General features: G+C 39.1%; 1 protein-coding gene across 1 annotated transcript in view; it reads left to right on the forward strand.

The window, feature by feature from the left end:
• Tmtc2 (transmembrane O-mannosyltransferase targeting cadherins 2) overlaps positions 1-22,920 on the forward strand; it is a 381,444-nt gene that overhangs the window by 230,979 nt on the left and 127,545 nt on the right. Inside the window, exons 5-7 of the mRNA XM_075954329.1 lie at positions 6,563-6,648; positions 7,105-7,289; positions 8,427-8,505. Coding sequence (XP_075810444.1) covers positions 6,563-6,648; positions 7,105-7,289; positions 8,427-8,505 — 350 coding nt within the window. The remainder of the gene's footprint in view (positions 1-6,562; positions 6,649-7,104; positions 7,290-8,426; positions 8,506-22,920) is intronic.

Below are 22,920 nucleotides of genomic sequence, written 5' to 3' on the forward strand. Positions count from 1 at the left end.
CAGACCCTGACAGTTTGCTCAGATGTACTGTCAGGCAGGAAGGACATGCCTTTTTTTTTTTTTTCAATTTTTAAAAATATTTTTTTCTCTTCTTCATAAAAAACACCAAGAACAATGATAGGTTGTATCTTTATTGAAAACATCCTTTTACTTTCCTTCCTGTGTTTTATGTTTTCTTTATAGTGGTGTGTAGAGAGGACAGGTATGCGAAGAAACTTTTCTAACAAAGAAATGTGTTACAGTCACTTACCCTGAGAAACTAATTGTGTTTCTCAGTTTCTATGCCGCAGAGGCGGTCTTGCCTTTTCATGTTAAGATATATATACCTGCGTTCTTATCTTCTTCCCAGTTGTTGCCAGTGACCAGCACCCTTGCCCTCTGCCCAGTTAATGCCAGGGTCCAGCACTTCTGTCATATATCTGATGGATGCCAGTGGCCAGTATCCTTACCCACTGCCTAGTTAATGCCAATGGCCAGCACCTTTGCCCTTAATCCAATTCATGCCAGTGATCAGCACCCCTGTTCTCTATCCAGTTAATTCTGGTGGTCAGCATCCCCACCCACTGCTCAGTTAACGCCAGTGACCAGCACTTCTGCCTTCTACCCAGTCAATGCCAGTGGTCAGTATTTACACCTTCTACCTATTTGATGCCAATGACCAACATCCCTGTCTGATACCAGCTGATGCCACTACTCTGTTTACATCAGTGGACAGCATCCCCACCTGATATCCAAACGATGCCAGCAACAAGCTTCTCTGCCCAATACCCAGTCAATGCCAGTGGCCAGCACCTCTGTTATGACAACCATGAATTTTAGTCTCTAGACAGTGCCAAAGACTCCCTAGGGTGGCAAAGTCACCTTTGGTTTAAACCACTGTGCTAAGTAAATGTTTCCTTCTGTCTCTGTCAGTGTTTAGGGCCAACTTGGGATTTGTGTGCCACTTATATTTAATTGCGCATTTAATTCTGCCCAACCCACTGTAGTTATTCTTATGACTGGTTTTCATTAATCAACTTGCGATACTACTGTGATCATTTCTTAAGTGCTATTTTAGAAGAAAGGCTGTGAGAGGACATTAGAGGAAAAGATGGATCAAACTTTCTTCTGGAAGAAACTATGCACATGTATTGGTAATACATAGACTTATCAGTAACCACCACCAACGAAAGCTGACGTATTTTAAGAGAACATACTGTTACTGCTGTTGCTTCTGCTGCTGCTGCTGCTGCTGCTGCTGCTGCTGCTGGTGTGTGTGTGTGTGTGTGTGTACATACCTGTGTCTGTGCATTTCTCTACATGGCTGTATGTGAAGTAATTTTCTAGAATTTATGTGTTACCACTAGTAGCTCAAATGTTCCTGTATGTTTTCTTTGACTGGAACAGAGAGTTGTTCTTTTTCCTTCTCCAGGCTGGATAATTCATTGCTGGCCTTAGTTTGAGTGACGGTCCTAAGAGCATGGAAGAATGTGAGACATGAGAGAAGTAAAATATTCCTTATATATGCCGTACTTCACAGTCCACCCATAAGTATATAAAAATGACCTTTCTTTCTGCCATTTCAAAAATATAATTTTATAAATTCTTTTCAGTCAAAATAGTATTTTAATTTTATGTTATTACATATAGAATGTCCATTCACTTGCTCTCACGACAGCTTTGCACTTATTGTATAAAACTATTTCTGACTATATACTTGCATGATTGTATTTTAAAATGTGTTCTTCTTTTTAATATATTTAGAAGCTAGAAGAGGTTATTGTCATGGCCAGTATGTAAACATGTTATGTCACCAATTTGAACAGCCATGGAAAAAGCCTTTGGTGTGAATAATTAAGTATTATTCAAGTCTTAAATTTCTGACTGCTAGGCTTGCATTTTGATGTACTTGTCTGTATATGGTCAGTCCTTTGTGTGTTACTTTATTAATGTTATTTTATGTTGCTGGGTGGGGTGGTGCTCTCAGGAAGCAGAGGCAGGAAGATCTCAGAGAGTTCAAGGCCAGTCTGGTCTACATAGTGAGCTCCAAGGCAGTCAGAGATGCATGGTGAGATCCTGTCTCAGATAGATAGAATGATAATTATATAGATATAGTTGATAGATAGATGATTGATATAGATAGAAAGATAGATAGATAGATAGATAGATAGATAGATAGATAGATAGATATATGATAGATAGGCAGGCAGACAGATTACTTAACATGTATGTACTAATATGTAAGCTGCTTGACATGCTGTAAATGCTGAGTGAGTGCAGCTACTCTTATCATTGTAACTGATGCACCATAAGAGATTTCTGTCTCTCCACTATGTTTTTAGAAAAGTCAACTGTAGGTTTTGTAAATGTGGCTTGGTATTAACCATGTTTAAGGATGGATCTAGAATCAGTATAGAATTCCAAGATGAGACATTCCTTTTCATTGTTTTAAAACAAGCTAGAGTTACACAAACTTTGAGGTTTAGAACAAAGCAGTAGGTAGTCTACGTGTATCTAGAACGGAATGTCTTTTTTATCTTTATCAAGAACACTCCCTCTGAAACTCATGACCTCTTTAATTATTGGCACATTATTATTTAATTATTATAGAAGCACACTTTTATGTAATATAACCTACTGAGTCCATCAGTGTTGCTACATTGTATATGTGCTTAAGAATGTCCCCTTGGAGGTGATGGAGAAGACTGAATTTCCCTCTTAGCAGCAGCTGTCTATAGTTATTTGTTGAGGCATGGGTTCTTGTGAGATTTCCCCGATCCACACTGGAATGTGAATTGATTCCGACATTGTGCTAGACTTATTTAGGGTCTAGTCCTGTTGAGATTTCATGGGTGCAGCTTGCTTGTCATAGCTAGAAAACACTGTCTTGTAGAAAGTACCCTCCCCCTCCCTTGCTGTCTTTCCACTCTTTCTTCCTCCATATTCCTCCATGAATTGTACATGTTTCAGTTGGGCTTGGGAACCCTACCCCCCCCCCCACTCAATTGTCTTCTGTGCTGTCACCAATTTTCGATTTATGTAATGGTCTCTCTCTGCTACCAAAAGAGTCAAGGTCACTTCTTTGACAAGGGTGAGAGATACACTTATGTGCAGGTATAAGAATAAATATGTGAAATACAATTAGGATTTTATTTTTTAAGGACTATGACAGAGCCGGGTCTTCTTTAGGTTCCATTGTCTAACCACCCAAAAGAAATGGCCTTGTTTTATAGTAGTAGACTTGAATTCCTTCCTATTAAGGAGGCTTTAAGGTTAATGAAATGACTTTTGATAATTCCCAAGATATAAGTGCACTCTTTAGGATCTGACACTCTGAGGTGACTATTGTCATGGTTCTCGGGCTTTATAGCTTGGTAAGACTATTAACTGCATTTCTCCCTGGGCAGGCTGCTGGTTTGACATGTGTTGTTTTGTTTCATGTAGCACAGACTCTCCTCAGATTCCATATACAGCCCAGGATGATGCAAATCTCTTGATCTTTCTACCTCTCTCTCTAAAGTGCCAGGCTTGTAGTAGAAGAAGCGGGGCCCTTTGATTGTCCCGGCTATCATAACCCCCGAAATAACCAAACAGATATTGCATTAATTAAATTACTGCCTGGCCCATTAGCTCTAGCCTATTATTGGCTAACTCTCACATCTTGATTAACCCATTTCTATTGAATCTGTGTATCATCACGTGACTGTGGCTTCCTAGCAAGATTCTAACCTACGTCCATCTCAGGCCGGGATTCATGGTGTCTGCCTGACTCTGCTCTCTTTCCCAGCATCCAGTTCTGTCTTTCCCGCCTACCTAAGTTTCTAAGTTTCTTACCTAAGGCCAAGACAGTCTCTTTATTTAACCAGTGAAAGCAATACAAATACAGAAGGACCTCTTACACCATTAGGATTAAATGTGCCTACCACTCTCTGCATCTTTGAGCATGGAATTCATTATCAGAGAAACAGTATCCAATTCTGCCTTTGCTCGTTTTTAACTAAAAACCCCAGTAAGTTTGTTAATTCTTAGACTCTTATTTCTTCCTGTGTAACATCAGGCGGATGACAATATTCCTACTCTGTCTGTGTGCATGTGTGCACACTATATGTGTTCAACACAATGTCGCTTGCATGTGTGCCTGCTTTTTGCCCACTCTTGGATTAGGGCATGTTATCAGATTCCCTCAAATGTCGTCGTTTTGCCATTTGTTTTCCTTCTTGTTACTGTGGAACACTATGCGCATATGAATCTTGCTTCTTTTCTGTAGCATACACAGCAAGGTAAAGTGATCAGGGAGATCCTTATCCCTTGCTAATCAGTCAAGGCTATCTGACTTGAACTCACTCATTAGTACCTTTATGACACAGGGCAGGATCCTGAAGGTTTTATTATCACACTGCGTGCTCTTCTCTGCTCTGTGTGTATTTTATGAATTGGAAAGTGACAGAATATAATGTATAATGTGTCAGCATAGCTGATCCCAAGAGGCCAAGGACATCAGTCTCCAGACATGTCAGCTTTAGGTCCCAGTCAGATCCGTGCACATCCCCAACCCGTTCACTCCCATCTATCCGAATAGCATATTTGCCCTGTAGAAATGTAATTATGCAGAGACTAATTAGTGGGCTCTTTCAGTTACTTGCAGGCTAGAGAAGATAAAGAGGGTTCTGACAGAGCTATAAAGATGCGCCTTCAGGGACAAGCGAAGAGCCATAGCATAGAAGAGTCAATGGCTCTGGAGAGGGCACAGAGCATGGAACTATCACCATGAAAAATGAAAAGCATAAGGGTTCAGGCATGACAGTCAGCTTTCTGGTTTCAGCAGCTGATCCTGATGCTGTCAATCTAAGCAGAGGTGTTTTTTTTGTGTGTTTTTGTTTTTTTTCATTTATCTGACTTCAGGTTTAATTTTGCGCAGGAGCTACTACTCCTTTTCCTTTTCAGATGACTTTGGAAATTCCAGCTAGGTCTCAGATAGCTCAGTCATCTGATAGACACATCTGGAGTCAGGAGAGTAATCCTGATTTTAGTGGCGAAGGCAGTGTGCTTCCATGCAAGACACAGGGCCACATGGTGATGTGCAGACCGCGTATGGAGAGCGGAGGCACAAACAACCGTGGAACACCACCTTCCCATAAGGCAGTGTGCGAGTGAAGAAGTAGCCAGGGTTTCCATTCTGTACAGGATGGTCTCATAAGTGGAAGAAGGCTAAGCATGATACCAAATCTAAGGGAAGATGGAATCGAGGAAGGAAGATAAAGTCAGCAATTTTGATAGCGATAGTTGAGTGGGCAAGTTACCTACGTAGACACTCCACGTGGTGAAACATGGAACCATAACTTAGCATAGCATACACGACATAGCACGGGGAGGACAGCCTTGTATTTGTTCATTTATTTGATTTTCAAATAATTAATCTCTTCAGAATGTAATCTAGGAGATGGGCCTTAGCAACTTGTTAGGCAGTGGAAGGTAGTTAACTCCTCCCACCAGGCCCCTTCCTTAAGGGTCTTATCACCTGCCAGCAGGGCTCCATTGAGAGTCCCCGATTCCTAAACGTGAGCTTTTGGCAGACACTCAGCCATTCCGAACCCTAGCAGTACTCAACAAACGCATGTTTTGACAATAGCTTTTTCTTTTCTCAGAGCTCCATTTTACTCCTCTTTCAATAGCAAGGAAGCTGCCAAGTTGAGTCTGCAGTTGGCATCGTCACAGCCGCCCTTGGCCCACTAGATGTATCTTATGTCTGTAAGATACTGTTTACAAGAGAATGGGCCCAGAGCAAGGTCCTCTGGGACACCTTCTAATTAGTTCAGTTTCCTGACATCTTATTTTCATAGAAATGGTAATACTTGATTTTCATTGATGTCATAAGGGCGGGGATTGGCATGGCTTGGTTAATCCATGTGGGTACTATTTAAGGAGCTTCATAGAGAGGTCCCTAAAGTCTGAGGGTCTGGAGAAGGAGATGTGTTTCTGCCTGGTAGACTGAAATTTGCAGAGTATTCTAAAAGGCACATTTATTTGACCAAAGCCAAGCAGCATAGAAATATACGGCCTTCACTTCTTCCCTTTGTTTCTTTGCTCCATCTGGATCTGCCTTTGCCATTGAGACAGACTGCTTTTAGCCTTTTCGTCTTTGGGAGCATTGTGAACAAATATTACCCAAGCAACAACTGGTGAGGGAGGCATCTCATGTTTCTATATATTTATCCCTGCCTTCCCCAGGTTTCCCTGGTAAAATGAGGAGGACATGTGTGTGTTCCCAACAGAAATCCAGGTGGCTGACAATTCAAGCGGGAGGGGAAGAAGTCTGGCGAGGGGAACATTTATTGGTTACAGAAGTCCGTTTAAAGAATCCTTCTTAATACTTTTCTCATGGAGCCAGGGTCTATGGATACCTGTGTAGGATTTTTCCTCCCGAGAGATCATTTCCTTCCACTAGAATTTAGTTTTATGGTACCAGGTCAGCATTTTTATTGGGCCTGTTGACCATTTTTGCCTTTGGAAAATAGAATGAAAATGTGTGGGTTTTCTGTTTCGTGATTCAGCCCCTCTCCGTGTCTCTGTTCTCCCCATGCAGAGGGTTGCTGCTCCAGGAGAACAGCAGGTTGACAGAAGCGTTGCATTATTACAAACTGGCCGTCGGGAGCAGGCCGACCCTGGCTTGTAAGTAGTACTACAGCTTTGGAGTCTTTCAAATACTGCCTTTCATTGGTAATAATTACCTCTGTATTGTTGAAGCCTTTCATAAGAAAGCAGCTAGCTGTGGTATTCATATTTCTAAATATTTGTTAATATTAGCAATATCTCTCTCTCTCTGAATTTCATTCTTCAATGCCATTTCCAGTTTTTCCTTAGTACTTTGATAGTTCAGTCTTTTATTTAACTAGATGTTGAGCTCAAAAATCTGTGGTATTCAGCTGAATGAAAAAATAATTATGTTTTTAGAAATACTTGTGGGTTATTACTACCATTATTGATCCTGTGCTTGTTCTGCACACATTTAATAATTTTTATTTTTCGATAAATAAGAAATATCCCTTGGAACAGAGATGAAGCCAATACTCCTTTTATCCACGGTGCGTAGTGCCTCAACTTTCTGTTACTGGTTCCTCCTCGCAGCTGCGTATTTAAACACGGGCATTATTCTGATGAACCAAGGGAAGACAGAAGAAGCCCGGCGAACATTCCTGAAGTGTTCCGAGATTCCAGATGAAAACCTGAAGGACCCTCATGCACATAAGAGCTCTGTGACCAGCTGCCTGTACAACCTGGGGAAACTCTACCATGAGCAAGGACACTATGAGGTCTGTCCACCACTCCCTGCCCTCCTGCTCTGAGATCTAATCTCCTACCTTCTTCCTGGGGCCACTACAGTCTTTTGAAAAGCTAATCTATTCATATTCCTGTGTATGTTGGAGGATGTAGTGACTGTTAGCACACACATAGTCCACAATTAGGATCTAAGGTATGGTTTCTAGAATCCTTACCATTTTACTCCGTGTTTGATATTTTTATGAAAGGATATTGTTTGTACTCTGAATATTAAGAATGTAACTTGATCTCAAGGCTACCTAATTTTCTTAATTCTTTTAAAACCAGTAGAAAAACAAATGTGGTTTTGATGGTGGAGGAAGTCGTTAAGCAAGCTGCTACTTAGTAGACTTGATGACCCCCCCCCCTCCATCCTCTTTACTCACAGAAACCATGTCTGTATGGCATCCTTCTCCCTTACTGTCCTCTCTCATGACATGCCCACATCCCACTGACATACTTTTATACATCTTAAGGCTGCGCTATGAGCTGGGCAGCGGTGGTGTAAACCCAGCACTGGAGAAACAGAGCCAGGTTGACTCTGAGTTTGAGGCCAGGTTGGTCTACAAAGAGAGCTCCAGAGCTTTATACAAAAAACAAAAACAATAAGAAAAACCTGTCTCAGAGAACCAGAAAAGAAAAAAAGACTTCCTCTTATTGCAGTGTGAGGAAGAAGATGCACTTTTAGAACAGTTTCATTTAACAGCGTCAGTGAATGCTGTCAGGAGGGAGACTATTTGCTTGCTGGTGCTTTACTTCTACCCCATGGATTGCTTGAATTAGAGCATAGATTCAGGATGATGACTGATGAGTAACGTCCAAGTGCGAATGTTTTTAGCTCTTCTTAGTGAGTAATCTGTGAGAGCTGGAAATTTTATATTAAAAGAGCATTGCCCACTTTCAGTTCCTTGTTAAGCTAAATTTTTCTGTGACATTCCTCACTGGGCTGTTTTCACTCGTGAAATTAAGGCAGCGTGATATCAAAGGACAGCTCAATTATTTCCCTCTAGTGAATCATTCGGAAGCAGAAATGGGTAGTTTTAACTTTGGAGACGCGTCATTACGTTACTCTCAGTGCCTATCCCTGTCCTCTAATGATGATTTATCTTTCTCTTTGTTTCTTAAATTAGGATGCCCTGAGTGTATATAAGGAAGCAATTCAGAAAATGCCAAGGCAGTTTGCCCCCCAGAGCTTATATAACATGATGGGTAAGTACCACTCTACGTTTTAATTGGCGTCAGGGGTTGCGGAGAAGGAAGAACCCCGTGTTTACGTGCAGTGGACTCCTACTATCTTGTTAGTAATCACAGAGCAATGCTTACACTGTGTGTTGTCCAGAATCCTCCTGACAAGAGCAAAGAGATGAACGAATACAGCACGTCAACACATTTGTCAAATTTCATAGCTTTTACAAGGGACTCTCAATGCCATTTGGGTACCAAGTACTATTGAACCTCTAAGGAACGAGAAAACAATATATTGTATTTGTTATATGTGTAATTTTGGTTATATTTAGGTATATATAATGTATTTACTTCAGTGAATTTACCAGATTTATAATAATTTTTAGCATGTTATTCTCTTTATCAGAACATTCTCAGTACTCAGCCTGTAGTGATGTGGAGATGCCCGAAGCTTGGTGCTTTTAAAACTGAGAATATTTGAGTCAACGTGTGTTGCTTTTATGGATGAGGCTTTGGGTCCCTGTAGTGTTTTTTTTTCTTTTTCAGAGTAATATTTGAGACTAGAATGAGACTGTGAACATGGTAAATATGCTACTTTAATTGTTTATCTTCCTGTGTTGAGTAATCTCTACCAATCAGAATGTATATAAATCTAGGTTATAGATTTCCACCCCCCTGGGGGTTCAAGAAGTGAAGAACGGGAAATCCTAACCAAGCTCTTATCACCTGTGATTAATCTGTTCCTGCTCAGGAAATTGTTGTCATAGCTATTTGATGGTAGACATAACTATTACCCGTTAGGCATGAGACTCTTTGGAAAACCGCCAATGTAGTCTGAATGCCCTGTTGATGGGTTCACACGACTCTTTCCAGGAATTGGAGATGGGAAGGCCTGCTCCTGCCCTCCAATCAATTCCCTTTTCCACAAAGCAGAAATTGCAAACTCAGACCCGCCATTCATTAAATCTGATTGAGTCCTTTGATATTGCAAGACCTCCCTCATATAGATGAAATAGCCAGGATTAGGCTGTGTGACCTACAGGCTTGTATTCATTCTAAGTCATATGATTTGGGAAATTTAATACTAGCTGCTTGGTTGTGCATTCACACAAAACCACAAGTGCTCCGTGACTTGAACATGTGTATCTGCCAAAAAACAAAACAATAACAAAACAATGACAGCCGCAAAACCTCATATTTTCTCCTTACATAACAGGAAGTGTAGGCATGGTTCAGATATGGGATGAGGCACAGTATAGCTTTCAATAACCCAAAAAGAGAATCTAATCTGACTCAGAAGAGGTTGATAATGCCATTCATGTCTCTGGGAGGTGCACCTCCAGCTGGCCTACCCAGCATTAAAGTGATTGAACGCCCACATCAAAGAGGACACTGGATATTTCTTTTTCTTCTTTGATATAATTCCTCCATGGTAAAGATTAGCTTCATTAAATTTTTGCCTTCAAGCTTTTACTGGATTAAAACTGTGTCTTTTACTTTTAATCATTTTACCATCTGTCCACATGAATGAAATATACACAGGAATATCACATGTGCCTAGGCTGGGTGGTTTCAATAAACCTTTCCATTTTAATGCTGGGTATTTTTCATAGCAAAATAAATACTAAAAGGACTGCTTCCTCTACCTTTATCTGAAGAGGCAGTGATTTTACTTTGATTTTATTCATAACTTTAGTTTCCAGTTTTTAATCAATTGTCAAATAAGGTATCTTTGCTGAAATTAGGTTTAGGTTTTGAGTTCCTTGGTGACAAACTGCATGTGGTCTCTTTATTGCTAATGGGAAATGCTAGTATCCTCAACAGTTAGTGATTTCAGAAAATTCATTCAATTATTTTATGTAAATAAATTGGATTGAGAATTGAGCTGGTACCTTGGGATCTGCCCTCTTTAGGTTGCACGATCGCCGAGCTCACACAAGCAGAAGACAACTGTGTCCCCAGAGCCATTATCTGGTTCTTTGTGTTATTTTCCATTATGGAACGAGAGAGTCTCTTTGCTTAGATTCTGAAAAATCTCCCTGACAGTTTTCTAGGGAGAGGACCCTAATATAATTTCCAATAGCAGATTCTCTCTGTAATTATGGTGGCTGCCTTCTGTTTGATTTTATGAGAAGATCTGTCAGCTGGTCAGGTTTTAGAGTTTCGCCTGTTCGGGGAAACTGTAATTTTCTCAGAGAGCGAATTCACCTCCTAATCAAATGGGTTAAATCCCCCGAGTGTTTGCTTTAACTCCTAATACATTTTGATTAGCCTCCATTTGACAAGGAAAAAAATGGCCTGGGAGATAAGCTGCTCTATCAGTTCATCAGTTTCATTAGGCTGTCAGCATGTGCTGATTATCCTATCAAGTTTATCAACAGCCTTGCCTGTGTTTTCTAATTCACACATTTACATATTATTAGTGCCCTTTAGGGATCAGTGATGGATTATAATGTCTGGCTAGATTCAGCCAGCAAGTATTCATTTTTTTACAGGCCTCATTCACTTAGCCCTTCAGGGCCACTACCCCTAAGCCCTTGTGCTTGTGTATGTGTGTGTGTGCGTGTGTGTGTGTGTGTGTGTGTGTATTTGTGTGTGTCTATTCTTTTTTTCTTTACTTTAGAATGTAGGGGAGCTAATAGAGTGCATGTAAAAATACAACTATGTTGCAATATTGTTGTAATAAATTCACTGAAGCTTCTTTGAAAAAATTCTAACTAGCCCTGTAGATTTTTTTTCTTTCTTTTGATCATTTTAGGACTGTGTGCCGCATGCCATTTCGCTTGCTCTGAACACCAGATGGGCATATTTTTCCCACTTTCATTGTAATTCAAAGCAGGGTTGATTAATTTGTTTCCCAACTTCAGGTCATCCTATTTTAAGACTCTTTATTTAGTTTTACCGTCATCATTCATATGTAAGCACACAGTTAATCTAAAATAAATTCTTATTATTCACTTTGATTCCCTAAGACCAAGGTGTGGTAATAACTAGTAGGAGAATGTCTTCCTTGAAGAATTAGGTGGACTGGAAACATTCGGAAATATACCAAACGGATACTACATATCACTTTGCAAATGAAAGTTAAAATTTTAATTAAATGAATAATGTATGTATGTGAACTCATAAAATGTTAACAGATCGTGTCATGAGGTGGTTGTTGTGTGATATTAATTTTGTGAGACTTATTTGACTCTTGAGATAAGCTATTGGTTTAGATGGCAGTTCAAATGTATAGGATAGGCTATGCAATCAGAGCCTGGGTTCATATTGATAATTTTTAGGAATGTGTGCCTGACAAGATACTTTATTAGACAGTGTTTGTGTTCTTGTTTGTAAGCTAGCTGTGATAGTAGCATCCATTTGAAAATTGATCAAAATAATGAATATAAATATTGGTGACTTGGTACACACTTTATAAACTGGCCTTCTGTTGAAACTCCCATCATTTCTATAGGGCTCCCATCTCCAAGAGTTAATGGTTGTATTTATTGTCAGGTCTTTTTCTACTTAGTCGAGTAACTATTACACCACAGATAGGATTATTGGCATAGTGGAGAGTTTGAAGCCATTAAAGTTCAAGATAAGAAAATTCAGTGACTGTTGCATTTTCTTTGCAGGCCCATGTCCCCATTTTTGTCATCAACCATAGTCAAAATCCTCCCTTTACTATTGTCTATAATAATTGAAAGTAAAACAGCACAATTATTAATTCCAGTTGATTTAATTCTATCTCTCTAAAACAGCACAATTTTTGCTGGGCAGTGGTGACACACACCTTTAATCCCAACACTCAGGAGACAGAGACAGGCGGATCTCTGTGAGTTCGAGGCCAGCCTAGTCTATATAGGAGCTAGGTTCCAGGACAGACTCCAAAGCTACAGAGAAACCCTGTCTCAAAAACAAACAAACAAACAGCACAAATATTAATTCCAGTTGATTTAATTCTATCTCTCTATTTTTTTGTTATGATGTGTTTTCCCTTTACTCTTAATAAAAATTAGCTGTTATTCTGGCATTAGTATAGGTATTTATTGGGTCTCCATCCTTTCTTTTATCTCTGAAGCATTAGGTAACTACCAGTAGCGTGGAATATCTGTGGTAAAAGACTTATGTCTTTAAAGTTCCAATAACAGAATCTACTTTATTTTCCAAAATATGAAATTAACTCCCAAAGAACCAAGTTCATTTGTTGCGATTGCAGTTTACATTGGAGGCAGAAGCAGAGTTTCTTAATTTAAATTCAGAGCCTTTCTGTGTACCCAGTTGGTGTCATTGAAACTAGCTCACCCTTTCCTTTATGAGATCCCTTTGCCCCCATCGCCCTAATTCCAGAATTATAACTATGCTTTTAAATACAAGTAAAAATTTCTTGAGTTCTTTATATATTTTGGAGATCAGCCCAATATACTCACTCATAAGTGGATACTAGCAATAAACAAAGGATATTGAGCCTCTAGTTCATGATCCTAGAGAAGCTAAGTAATAAGGTGAACCCTAAGAAACACATATATAGATCCTCCTGGAAAGTGGAAATAGACAAGGTTGCCTGACAAAATTGGAAGCATGGGGGTGAGGGGAGAAGAGAGGGAGAAAGGAGAAGAGGAGAGGAGAAGGGGAGGGGTGAGGAAAACTTGAGGGAATGGGATAGTGGAGAAGGAGGAAGGACAGAGATGAGAGCAAGGAAAGAGATCTCTTGATTGAGGGAGCCATTAGAGGGTTAGAAAGAAACCTGGCTTTAGAGAAATTCCCAGGAATCCACAAGGATGTCCCCAGGTAAAACCCTGAGCAATAGAGGAGAGGGTGCCCGATCTTGGCTTGCCCTGTAGACAGACTGATAAATAATATCTTAAATATCACCATAATACCTTCATCCAGCAACTGATAGAAACAGAGACAGAGAGCCACACTGGAGCACTGGACTGAGCTCCCAAAGTCTAGTTGAAGAGTGGGGAGAATGAGAACATGAGCAAAGAGGTCAAGATCATGATGGGGACACCATGAAACAGTTTACCTGAGCTAATGGCAGCTCACCAACTCCAGCCAGACTGGGAAGGAAAAAGCATCAGACCAAACCAGTCCCTCTGAATGTGATTGACAGTTGTATGGCTGGGGCAGACTGGGGGCGGTGGCTTCTTGGGAACCTGTTCTCTTTGGATGATACGTTGCTCAGCCTCTATTTAGTAGGCAGTGCCTTGGACCTTCCCCAAAGCAATGTGCTTTACCCTTTCTAAGGATTGGATGGGGGTGGAGTGGAAAAGTATGTGCAGGGAATGGGAGAAGGGGAGGGAGTGGGAACGTGGATTGGTATGTATAATGAAAAAAGATAGTTTGTTTTATTTTTTAAAAAGAATAAAAATTAAAAAAAAACAAGCAAAAAGGAAAACACTTAGCTGTAAAGGATATGACATCTACCTACTTGTGGTTAATATCTGCTGCATTAAATATGCAACATGTAAAGACATCAGTGCAGAATACTTGTGAACACCTCCTATCTCCTCTTCATCCCTGGACCTCTGCAGTCCCCTTATCTCTGCTCAGGAGCTGCGATTGTGCAACTCTGAAGGATTAGAGAAAGCTCCATTAGCTTGTAACTTGCTATTGTTTTTCTATCAGTTTGAGCTCTTTCAATCCCAGAGGTCATTTTAAGCCTATTTACAATCGAAAATAAAATTACTGTGCATTCTCAATGCAAAGTAATTGTTTAGTTAATTATACAAGTGATTTAGTCCATTTCATTTTGGTAATACAGCTCGGAGTAAAAGAGACCAAGGCTCACAATCTAATCCGTGCAGTCTGTAATCACTGTTTGAATAATTAGGATCACTTAAAACACCTCTTTACTGTGCTGTGCTGGCCGTAACAAATAGAATAAATAAGAACAACTCAGCTTAGACTCCCCAGTGTGGTCGTGGAGTCACTATTGCTGTACACGCTCACAATTTCCAACCCTCTAAGCAAGCATCTTAGTAATATGTCATGTACATTTATCACCAAGGAGAAACTGCCTGCCTTTGTCCATCAATTTCCCGCTCATGCCTTCTTTGTTCCTTTCTTTCCGGTTAGGCATCAGTTTTGTCAATAATGTTTAGAACATCTTCTGTTGTTTCCCAGTTTTATTTCTTTTTTATAGACACATCTTTCTTTTACATCGCAGATGCGTAGAACATTTTTTTTTAACCTTAGGCCTTGTGTAACAAATCTCTGGCAGAAAGGAAACTTTTGATTTAATTTTCCACGTCTAACGTTGCCCTTTAGATCCTTTAGATACGAAAGCTGCATCTCCAAATGTATTGTAGTAGTCAGAGAGAGTAGAATTGGCAGTGAATTGAAAATACAGTTAATTTATTAGAGAAATTTGGGGTACAAGGTAACTTGTAGAACGAAAGAGTTAAGTATCGTAATAGCTCTTAGTGACCATTAGGCTATTATTTGCATAAAAAACCCCAAATTCTCAAAAAGAGGATCATTTACACCTGTTGGTGATGGACGGCAAACATTACTCATAATTTCATGAAGTGTGTAAATTATATGCTGAATTCATTTGGTAAAATTACGATAAAAGTTCATTTTCCACTTAGTCTTCGGTACTGTCTATTTTTAGCTTCATTAAAAAAAATCATGGGTTGTAATCTAACTCTTCCTCTCTCTCCTCTTTGCTTATCTCTGTCCTCCTTGCCCTGTCTCTCTGGCACCCTACCGTGTTGCAGAAGGCATTCAGAGAATATGCAGATTGATGTCTTCTTAGAACGCTTTGCATGTTTCATCGTCCATGATGGGTCTTTCCAAAGAGGATGGCTCCCTGCATGGTGGGCGCAGGGAATGTGAGGGGCTGCTTTTCAGCTGTAGGAGATGTGAACAGTCCACCTTCCTAGTGGTACCATTAACACACCTGCGTGGGGCAACTTCTCTTGTCACCTGTTTTCCCGTCTGTAATTCTGCAGATTTTTCTCATGACTGACTCCATGGGCACTCTTGAGATCTGTACGTCAGTCCTCAATATTTAATCATAATTAGATAATATATAATTGGATTACGTAGTAATCGCTACAACTCCCTAAATAATATTCTAGTTTCTAAGATAAATAAAGACAAGTGTAGGTTTGAAAGACATGTATAATTTCCTCAGGAAGTTAGTCAGCAAGATAGAAGTCATAAACTTATGGCTGTGTATCAATACGATAAATTGACAAAATTTATGAACACAAAACTACAGATGTTCATTTCTCATGTTACTGCAGGAGTCTAAGTTCTACCTTTTTATTTTCTGCTTGACATAACATCCACATCGTGCGCTGAGGTTTCAACCCTCAATTTTGCTAGGCATTACCCTATACACTACAAAGGGCAGCATCCAGTTCAGCTGCATTAAATAGGCAATATATTTTGTTTAAAGTTTCAATTAAACACAGAACAGCAAGATCTATAGTCCCTTTGGGGAGTCCGAACCCTTGAATGTCAATAGTGTGTCTGCTTAAGGATCGCGCTTAGGTCTCAATCCCACTTGCTTTCCTGGAAATATGATATGAGACAGTTGATTATATTTCATTGCTATTAAAACCACAGAAGCCCACCTGTTACATTAATTCATCCTTTTGCCAGTTTGTGGTAAAGGAAAAGAATGAGGCTCATTTTTTTTTTAATTTTAAAGTCAAATTATAAGGAAATGAATACACTTAATACCTAATTATAGTCTTTGGAGTCTCTGATTTCCAAAAAAAAAAAAATTACAAAGTGTTCTGTTTGCAAAAATCAGTTTTCTGACGTTTCAATTGAAGTAAATGAGGAAGAAGTATATTTTTAAATCTTTTTCTGGATAACAGCCATAGGGTGAATCTTTTACCCAGTGGTAAGTACAGGTTGGACTGCATTTTAAAGTTTAAGCGCTATTTTAACTGCAAAATTCATTATATTTTCAAAATCTGACATTCTAAAAGATGCAGAGTTTGATGTCACTTTTCTAGATAGACACAGTGTATAGAAGGGATTTTTCTGTGTGAAAAGATACTATCTTGAAAACTTAGGACAAATAAATGAAAAATTATTGTTCAGGCATTTAGAATAGGTAACTGCCAAGACAGAAATATGGGGTACCTCTCCTCACCTAGAAGAGTCTATCAAAAGTAGAGCAAACATTTTAGTCAATTGTGTATGACGATAGAACTTCAGAAAGAAAAACCCATAGATCTAAGGGAAGTTATTCTTATGCTGAAATTTGGTGAAACTAAGAAAATCATACAGAAATGGGATTAGACAGATAGACCTTATGCAGTGGTTAATCATTGAAGAAAGCCCATTGGCTTAAGATAAGTGTTATATTCTTCTTGAGGTTTATTTTTGTTGTTGTTGTTTGTTTGTTTGTTTGTACAATTCCTTCCATTTATTTGGTGCAGGTAGGCATCCGATGCAGTGAGGGTCTTTAGGGATCACAGGAGAATAGAGAGATTGGCTTTGCCAAGCTTATTTTGCGCTTGCCTCTGGGAAGAAGCTCTCTTCATTTTATGAGCCATGTTAGGGAAGAGGAATTCCAGCTTTTCTGTGACTTAGGGAGCTGGAGGCAGAGGCAAGTTCTCTGGAGAAAGTCAGGAAGATGATGCTTCCAAGGTCTACTCACTCTCTCCTGTGAAAACTTCAACACACAGAAGGCTCAATGGTAGCAATAGAACTGTGGGTTAAAATAAAATACATTGCCAATTCTCTGTAGGCCATGTGTGCATTCATGTCTGATTTTCCAAATAGGTTGAAAAAAGTTTTTTCTTACATAAAAATATCATTTAACTTTCCCAGTGACCTTTTGTTTGTTGGTTTATAATTTTATCTACATGGATAGAAACCATTGCCTTATTCACAACAAATAAAGACAGCAAATAGAATGCGTAGTTTTTTTTTTCTTTATTTATTTATTTATTTATTTATTAAAGATTTCTGTCTCTTCCCCGCCACCGCCTCCCATTTCCCTCCCCCTCCCCCAATTAAGTCTCCCCCCAGCCCGAAAAGCAATCAGGGTTCCCTGTCCTGTGGGAAGTCCAAGGAACCCCCACCTCCATCCAGGTCTAGTAAGTTGAGCATCCAAACTGCCTAGGCTCCCACAAAGCCAGTGCGTGCAGTAGGATCAGAAACCCATTGCCATTGTTCTTGAGTTCTCAGTATTCCTCATTGTCCGCTATGTTCAGAGAGTCCAGTTTTATCCCAGGCTTTTCCAGACCCAGGCCAGCTGGCCTTGGTGAGTTCCCAATAGAACATCCCCATTGTCTCAGTGTGTGGGTGCACCCCTTGCGGTCCTGAGTTCCATGCTCGTGCTCTCTCTCCTTCTGCTCCTGATTTGGACCTTGAGATTTCAGTCCTGTGCTCCAATTTGGGTCTCTGTCTCTGTCTCCTTTCATCGCTTGCTGAAGGTTAATATTCAGGAGGATGCCTATATGTTTTTCTTTGGGTTCTCCTTATTTAGCTTCTCTAGGATCACTAATTATAAGCTCAATGTCCTTAGTTTATGGCTAGAAACCAAATATGAGTGAGTACATCCCATGTTCCTCTTTTTGGGTCTGGCTTACCTCACTCAGGATAGTGTTTTCTATTTCCATCCATTTGTATGCAAAATTCATGAAGTCCTTGTTTTTTATTGCTGAGTAGTACTCTAATATGTATAAATTCCATACTTTCTTCATCCATTCTTCCATTGAAGGGCATCTAGGTTGTTTCCAGGTTCTGGCTATCACAAACAATGCTGCTATGAACATTGTAGAGCATATACTTTTGTTGTATGATAAGGCCTCTCTTGTGTATATTCCCAAGAGTGGTATTGCTGGGTCCAGGGGTAAGTTGATCCCGAATTTCCTGAGAAACCGCCATACTGCCTTCCAAAGTGGTTGCACAAGTTTGAGAATGCGTAGTTTTTATTCCAGACAATAAGTGGTTACAAACACATTAATTATGGAAAGGTTTGGGAGTTGTAGCATCTTATTCTCAAATAATCAAAAATAGGAAGAATGTTAAATTTCTTCCATTTTAGCATCATAACTAATATTTAAAAGTCTTCTTAAATTGTTAAAATATTTTATGCTACTCTTTTGGCTATAAGAAAGTCCTTTCTCACTTTCTTAACTATTTTATCCCTGTTTCGCAACTGATACTGCACGCATTATTTCTTCTCATGCTAGCTCACTGTTTTCCCTTTTTTCCTGGTGTAAATCCGGTTTGTTTTAAAGCACTAGGTAGCACCCCTTTGCATGTTTTCTTTTCCTTCTTTTCTTTTTTTCTTTTTGAGTATTTCAGTACTACATAAGTCTAAAGGGGACTGTATTCTAAGGGGAAGGATTTTCACCTCCCTCAACATATACAAGAACACACACACACACACACACACACACACACACACACACCACATGTAGTGTTGGAAGGTTCTGAGCACTGGATAGGACTGGCACCAAGCCAATAGAATTGATTATTTTCGTGATTTATTTCCTTGAAAGTTGAAAGGAAATTGATTAGCGTAAAGAACATCAGGAGCTCTAGCTGGAAGTAGAGAAATATTGACACAGGGTTTTGGCTTCTTTCCAAGTTCAATTTTGACGGCACATCATGAGTTTCCTGTGTTTAACCTCATGCTACAGATTAGACCCTTTTCAATTTTTTCTGAAGTTTTACCCATGTCTTGATGATTAAGTAAACCTAATGTAATTCATACTTAGCTCCACCCCAACCTCCCACACACCCCCAGCATATTTTCTCTGATGAAAAATTACCTTTCAGGATTTAAAGGTCTCTTAGATTTAATGCTGTTAGTTCCATGTTTAACCTGTTCCACTGACCTCTCAGCCCACCACCTGGAAATGTTTGATTTGACTTCCATGTCCTCTATCCAATTCTCAACAGTTCAATGTATTGTCAGAGAGGAAGGACACTCAATTGGAATCATATGAATTTTCTTTTCCTGCCATTGAGTATTTCCATTCAGGGATACAGTGTCTAGATTAACTAGACTATGTTGTTTTTATGTGAATAAGATTGGGAGAAAGTTCAGATGGAAATAGAGTCACAAACATCAGCAATGAAGAGTAACAGTTAATTTGTGGCATAGAAACATTAAAAATAATAATCACAATTTCTTTTCTTCTGTTGCTACTTTTGACATTGAAGGAAAAACTGAAAATTTTGGCTAGTGAGATGGCTCAGTGATTAAGAGCGCTGACTGCTCTTCCAGGGGATCTGGGTTCAATTTCCAGTACCCACATAGTCACTCAAAATGATCTGTTATTCCAGGTTCAGGGAATATAATGCTTCTTCTGGCCTATGCAAACACATGTGGTACAAAGAGATGCAGCCAAGTAAAATACATACACATTCACATGCACATACACACACACACAAATAAATGAATAAATAAAAACACTGAAAATTAAAATCCAAACAAGCTAATTTTATTACAGATTCTTTAAAAAGAAAAGGGAATTTCTTGAAGTTTCATATACTCTGACACACTTAGCAAAAATATAATACCTATATCCAAATAGATATATAGCATAATCAATTATTCATAAGATATTAATTGGTTATTATTTGGAATCAGAGACATGGACTTAGGTTGGAAGACATGACGAAGAGGTGAATGACTTTCTGTCTGATATCATGAATGAATATCATTGCGTTTATTTGGGACAAGAAGGATTATAATCTCTGGAGAAGGAAAAAGAACAAATACGAAAAAGAATCTTTCATTAGCAAAACTCAGTTTTGTTGAATCACCTTTTAAGAAAATGGATTCATAAAATTTTATGATTATGTCTTATGGTGTGTACTGCATCGTGTATGTGTATGTGTAGGTAGGTGTATATGTATGTGTGCCTTAGTGAGTAAACTTACTACATTAACTCCTGAGACAGAGTCTCTCTTAAATCTAGTACTCACAGGTTGGCTATTTTGCTTGTCTCAGTTCCCAGTCCTCTAGATTGCACTGGAGAAACAGATATACATACAACCACAGCTGGATTTTATTATGTGGGTTCTGGGCACCCAAACTCACCCTCTCCCTTTCCTGATTGAACTGTTTCTCCAAGTCCCAGACCCAAAGATTTTTTAATGCAATAACAATAAGTATTTTCAAAAAAAATGATCAAATACTTTGAGAGAAGTCCTTAAGTTTATTTGGATACAATCAGCAGGAAATTAGTGGAAGATTTAAAGATAAACAGTGGATGTTATAACCTACTTCACAGGAAAAAATAGAGTAATTAGAAAGCAAATGTTATACGAACAAGATAAGCTGGCCCTGAATTAAATATTTGTATGAAGGGAATGTTTATAAAAGTTGATTTCTAACCATTTAAATGTTTTAGATAAAAATAAAAGAAGAAATGTGTCACACCTCACAGCTCTATGTGGGTTAAGTAGTTGATTCTAGTAATGAAACTATATAATTTAAGAAAGAGTAGACATTCGTATGAGACAGTGATTAGGGAATGGTATAAAAAAATCCCAAGGCCGGGCGGTGGTGGCGCACGCCTTTAATCCCAGCACTCGGGAGGCAGAGGCAGGCGGATCTCTGGGAGTTCGAGACCAGCCTGGTCTACAAGTACTAGTTCCAGGACAGGCTCCAAGACCACAGAGAAACCCTGTCTCAAAAAACCAAAAAAAAAAAAAAATCCCAAGACTTTCATTGCTGTTTATTTCTTTCAATATGACAATAAATCAACATGTTTTATAATTACCTTTTAAAATAAGATATTTGCTGAAGAAGTGGATCTATGTGAAAAGTTGGGGAGTAATTTGAATACATAGTAAGAGGGTCATGATCTCCTGAGTGTGACAACTAAAATTTTGATGCAACTGGCATAGTTTTCTTTCAAATAAAATATGGAACTAAATGCTTTAAATTAGCAAAGTATATCAGAGAATACAGGTTCAGTTGCCAATACCAACAGCAGATAGCTCACAATCACCTATAACTTCTGTTTCAGGGGATCCAAAGCCCTCTTCTGGACGCCTTGGGCACTGCACACACTTGGAGCATATATAACCACCATTTCTGTCTCTCTTTCCTCCCCCATACGCATAAATAAAAATAAAGCAACAATTAATCATTTTTCTTCTGTTGGCCACATACACCTAAAATCAAGTTAGGAAAACATCATAGATTTACTTACAACTAGATTTTATATTCTATGAAGTTAGCAACAAATCCTAACATACTATATTGCATGTATGTTTATTGTAGTCTACACTGGATAGTGAAAGTTTATATGAAAGATAGCAAAGTCTTTAAAAGGCCTTGAACAATTTTATTGCTCTTGAGGAATAGGAAATCACTTTTGTTAGGAGTGAACAGAAGAGTTCTATAAACTCAGCAAAACCTGTCCAGAGTCTTAATCATTTATCCATAATACTTCCTCGAAGCCTTATCTGCACGCAGGAGCTGCCAAATAATTTGAAACACAGGAATCAGTGAGCTCTAGACCATGACGTCACTGATAACCCAGTTTGTTTTCCTCAAGAAGTTGGCCTTTGCCTGGGTTGTTTAGAAATAGCGCTGATTAGGACGAGTGACATTATCTGTTCTGCTTATGAAACTGGGTTATCTCTGCCGGAAACCATCCTAGAGACATCCTAATCCCTTTAGTGTGCAAGGGAATCAAAAACAAGTCTGGGTGATGAACCCAACCACTACATCATCACACAGAAAACCTTATTCTCATGAAATACCTCTATTGCATTAGTTTTAAAAGAATGAACAGGAAAAGTAGTCATTGTTGCTTCTTTCCTCCTGGGCACTATAAACATTTTTTGTTATTGTAACTTAAAATTGATAGTCCTAGAGAATATGAGTTAACCCTCCTCCGACCAGCCTATTTTCAACCATCTAGCTCTATTTATTTCTTTCTTGAATTCCCTGAAGTTTCCTTTCTTGGGGCCATCACCTTTCAGCAATTCTTATAATTTCAATATTTCAATCAATTTAAAAGATTCAGTATGTATCACTCTCGTGCCAGGGAAAATCCTCTCCTGGTACATTTTGCTCTTATTTCATCTCATTTGTAGTTATGGTTTGAAATCAAATTTGTGGAAAATGGTATAGGAAAAAGAGAGGGGGAAACTTTTTTTTAATTAATTAATTTATTTATTTATTAAGGATTTCTGCCTCCTCCCCTCAACCGCCTCCCATTTCCCTCCCCCCTCCCCGATCAAGTCACCCTCCCTCGTCAGCCCTAAGAGCAATCAGGGTTCCCTGACCTGTGGGAAGCCCAAGGACCGCCCACCTCTATCCAGGTCTCCAAAGGTGAGCATCCAAACTGCCTACTTCCTTTACACTAAGGATAAGGAAGCAGAGAGGGAAACTGCTTTTAAGATTTATCATTTGTGTGCATGTGTGTGTGTGTATGTGTGTGCGTGTGTGTATGTGTGTGTGTGCATGTGTGTATGTGTGTGTATGTGTGTGTATGTGTGTGT

This window comes from Microtus pennsylvanicus, chromosome 20 (genome assembly GCF_037038515.1).
Source record: "Microtus pennsylvanicus isolate mMicPen1 chromosome 20, mMicPen1.hap1, whole genome shotgun sequence".
Lineage (NCBI taxonomy): Eukaryota > Metazoa > Chordata > Mammalia > Rodentia > Cricetidae > Microtus > Microtus pennsylvanicus.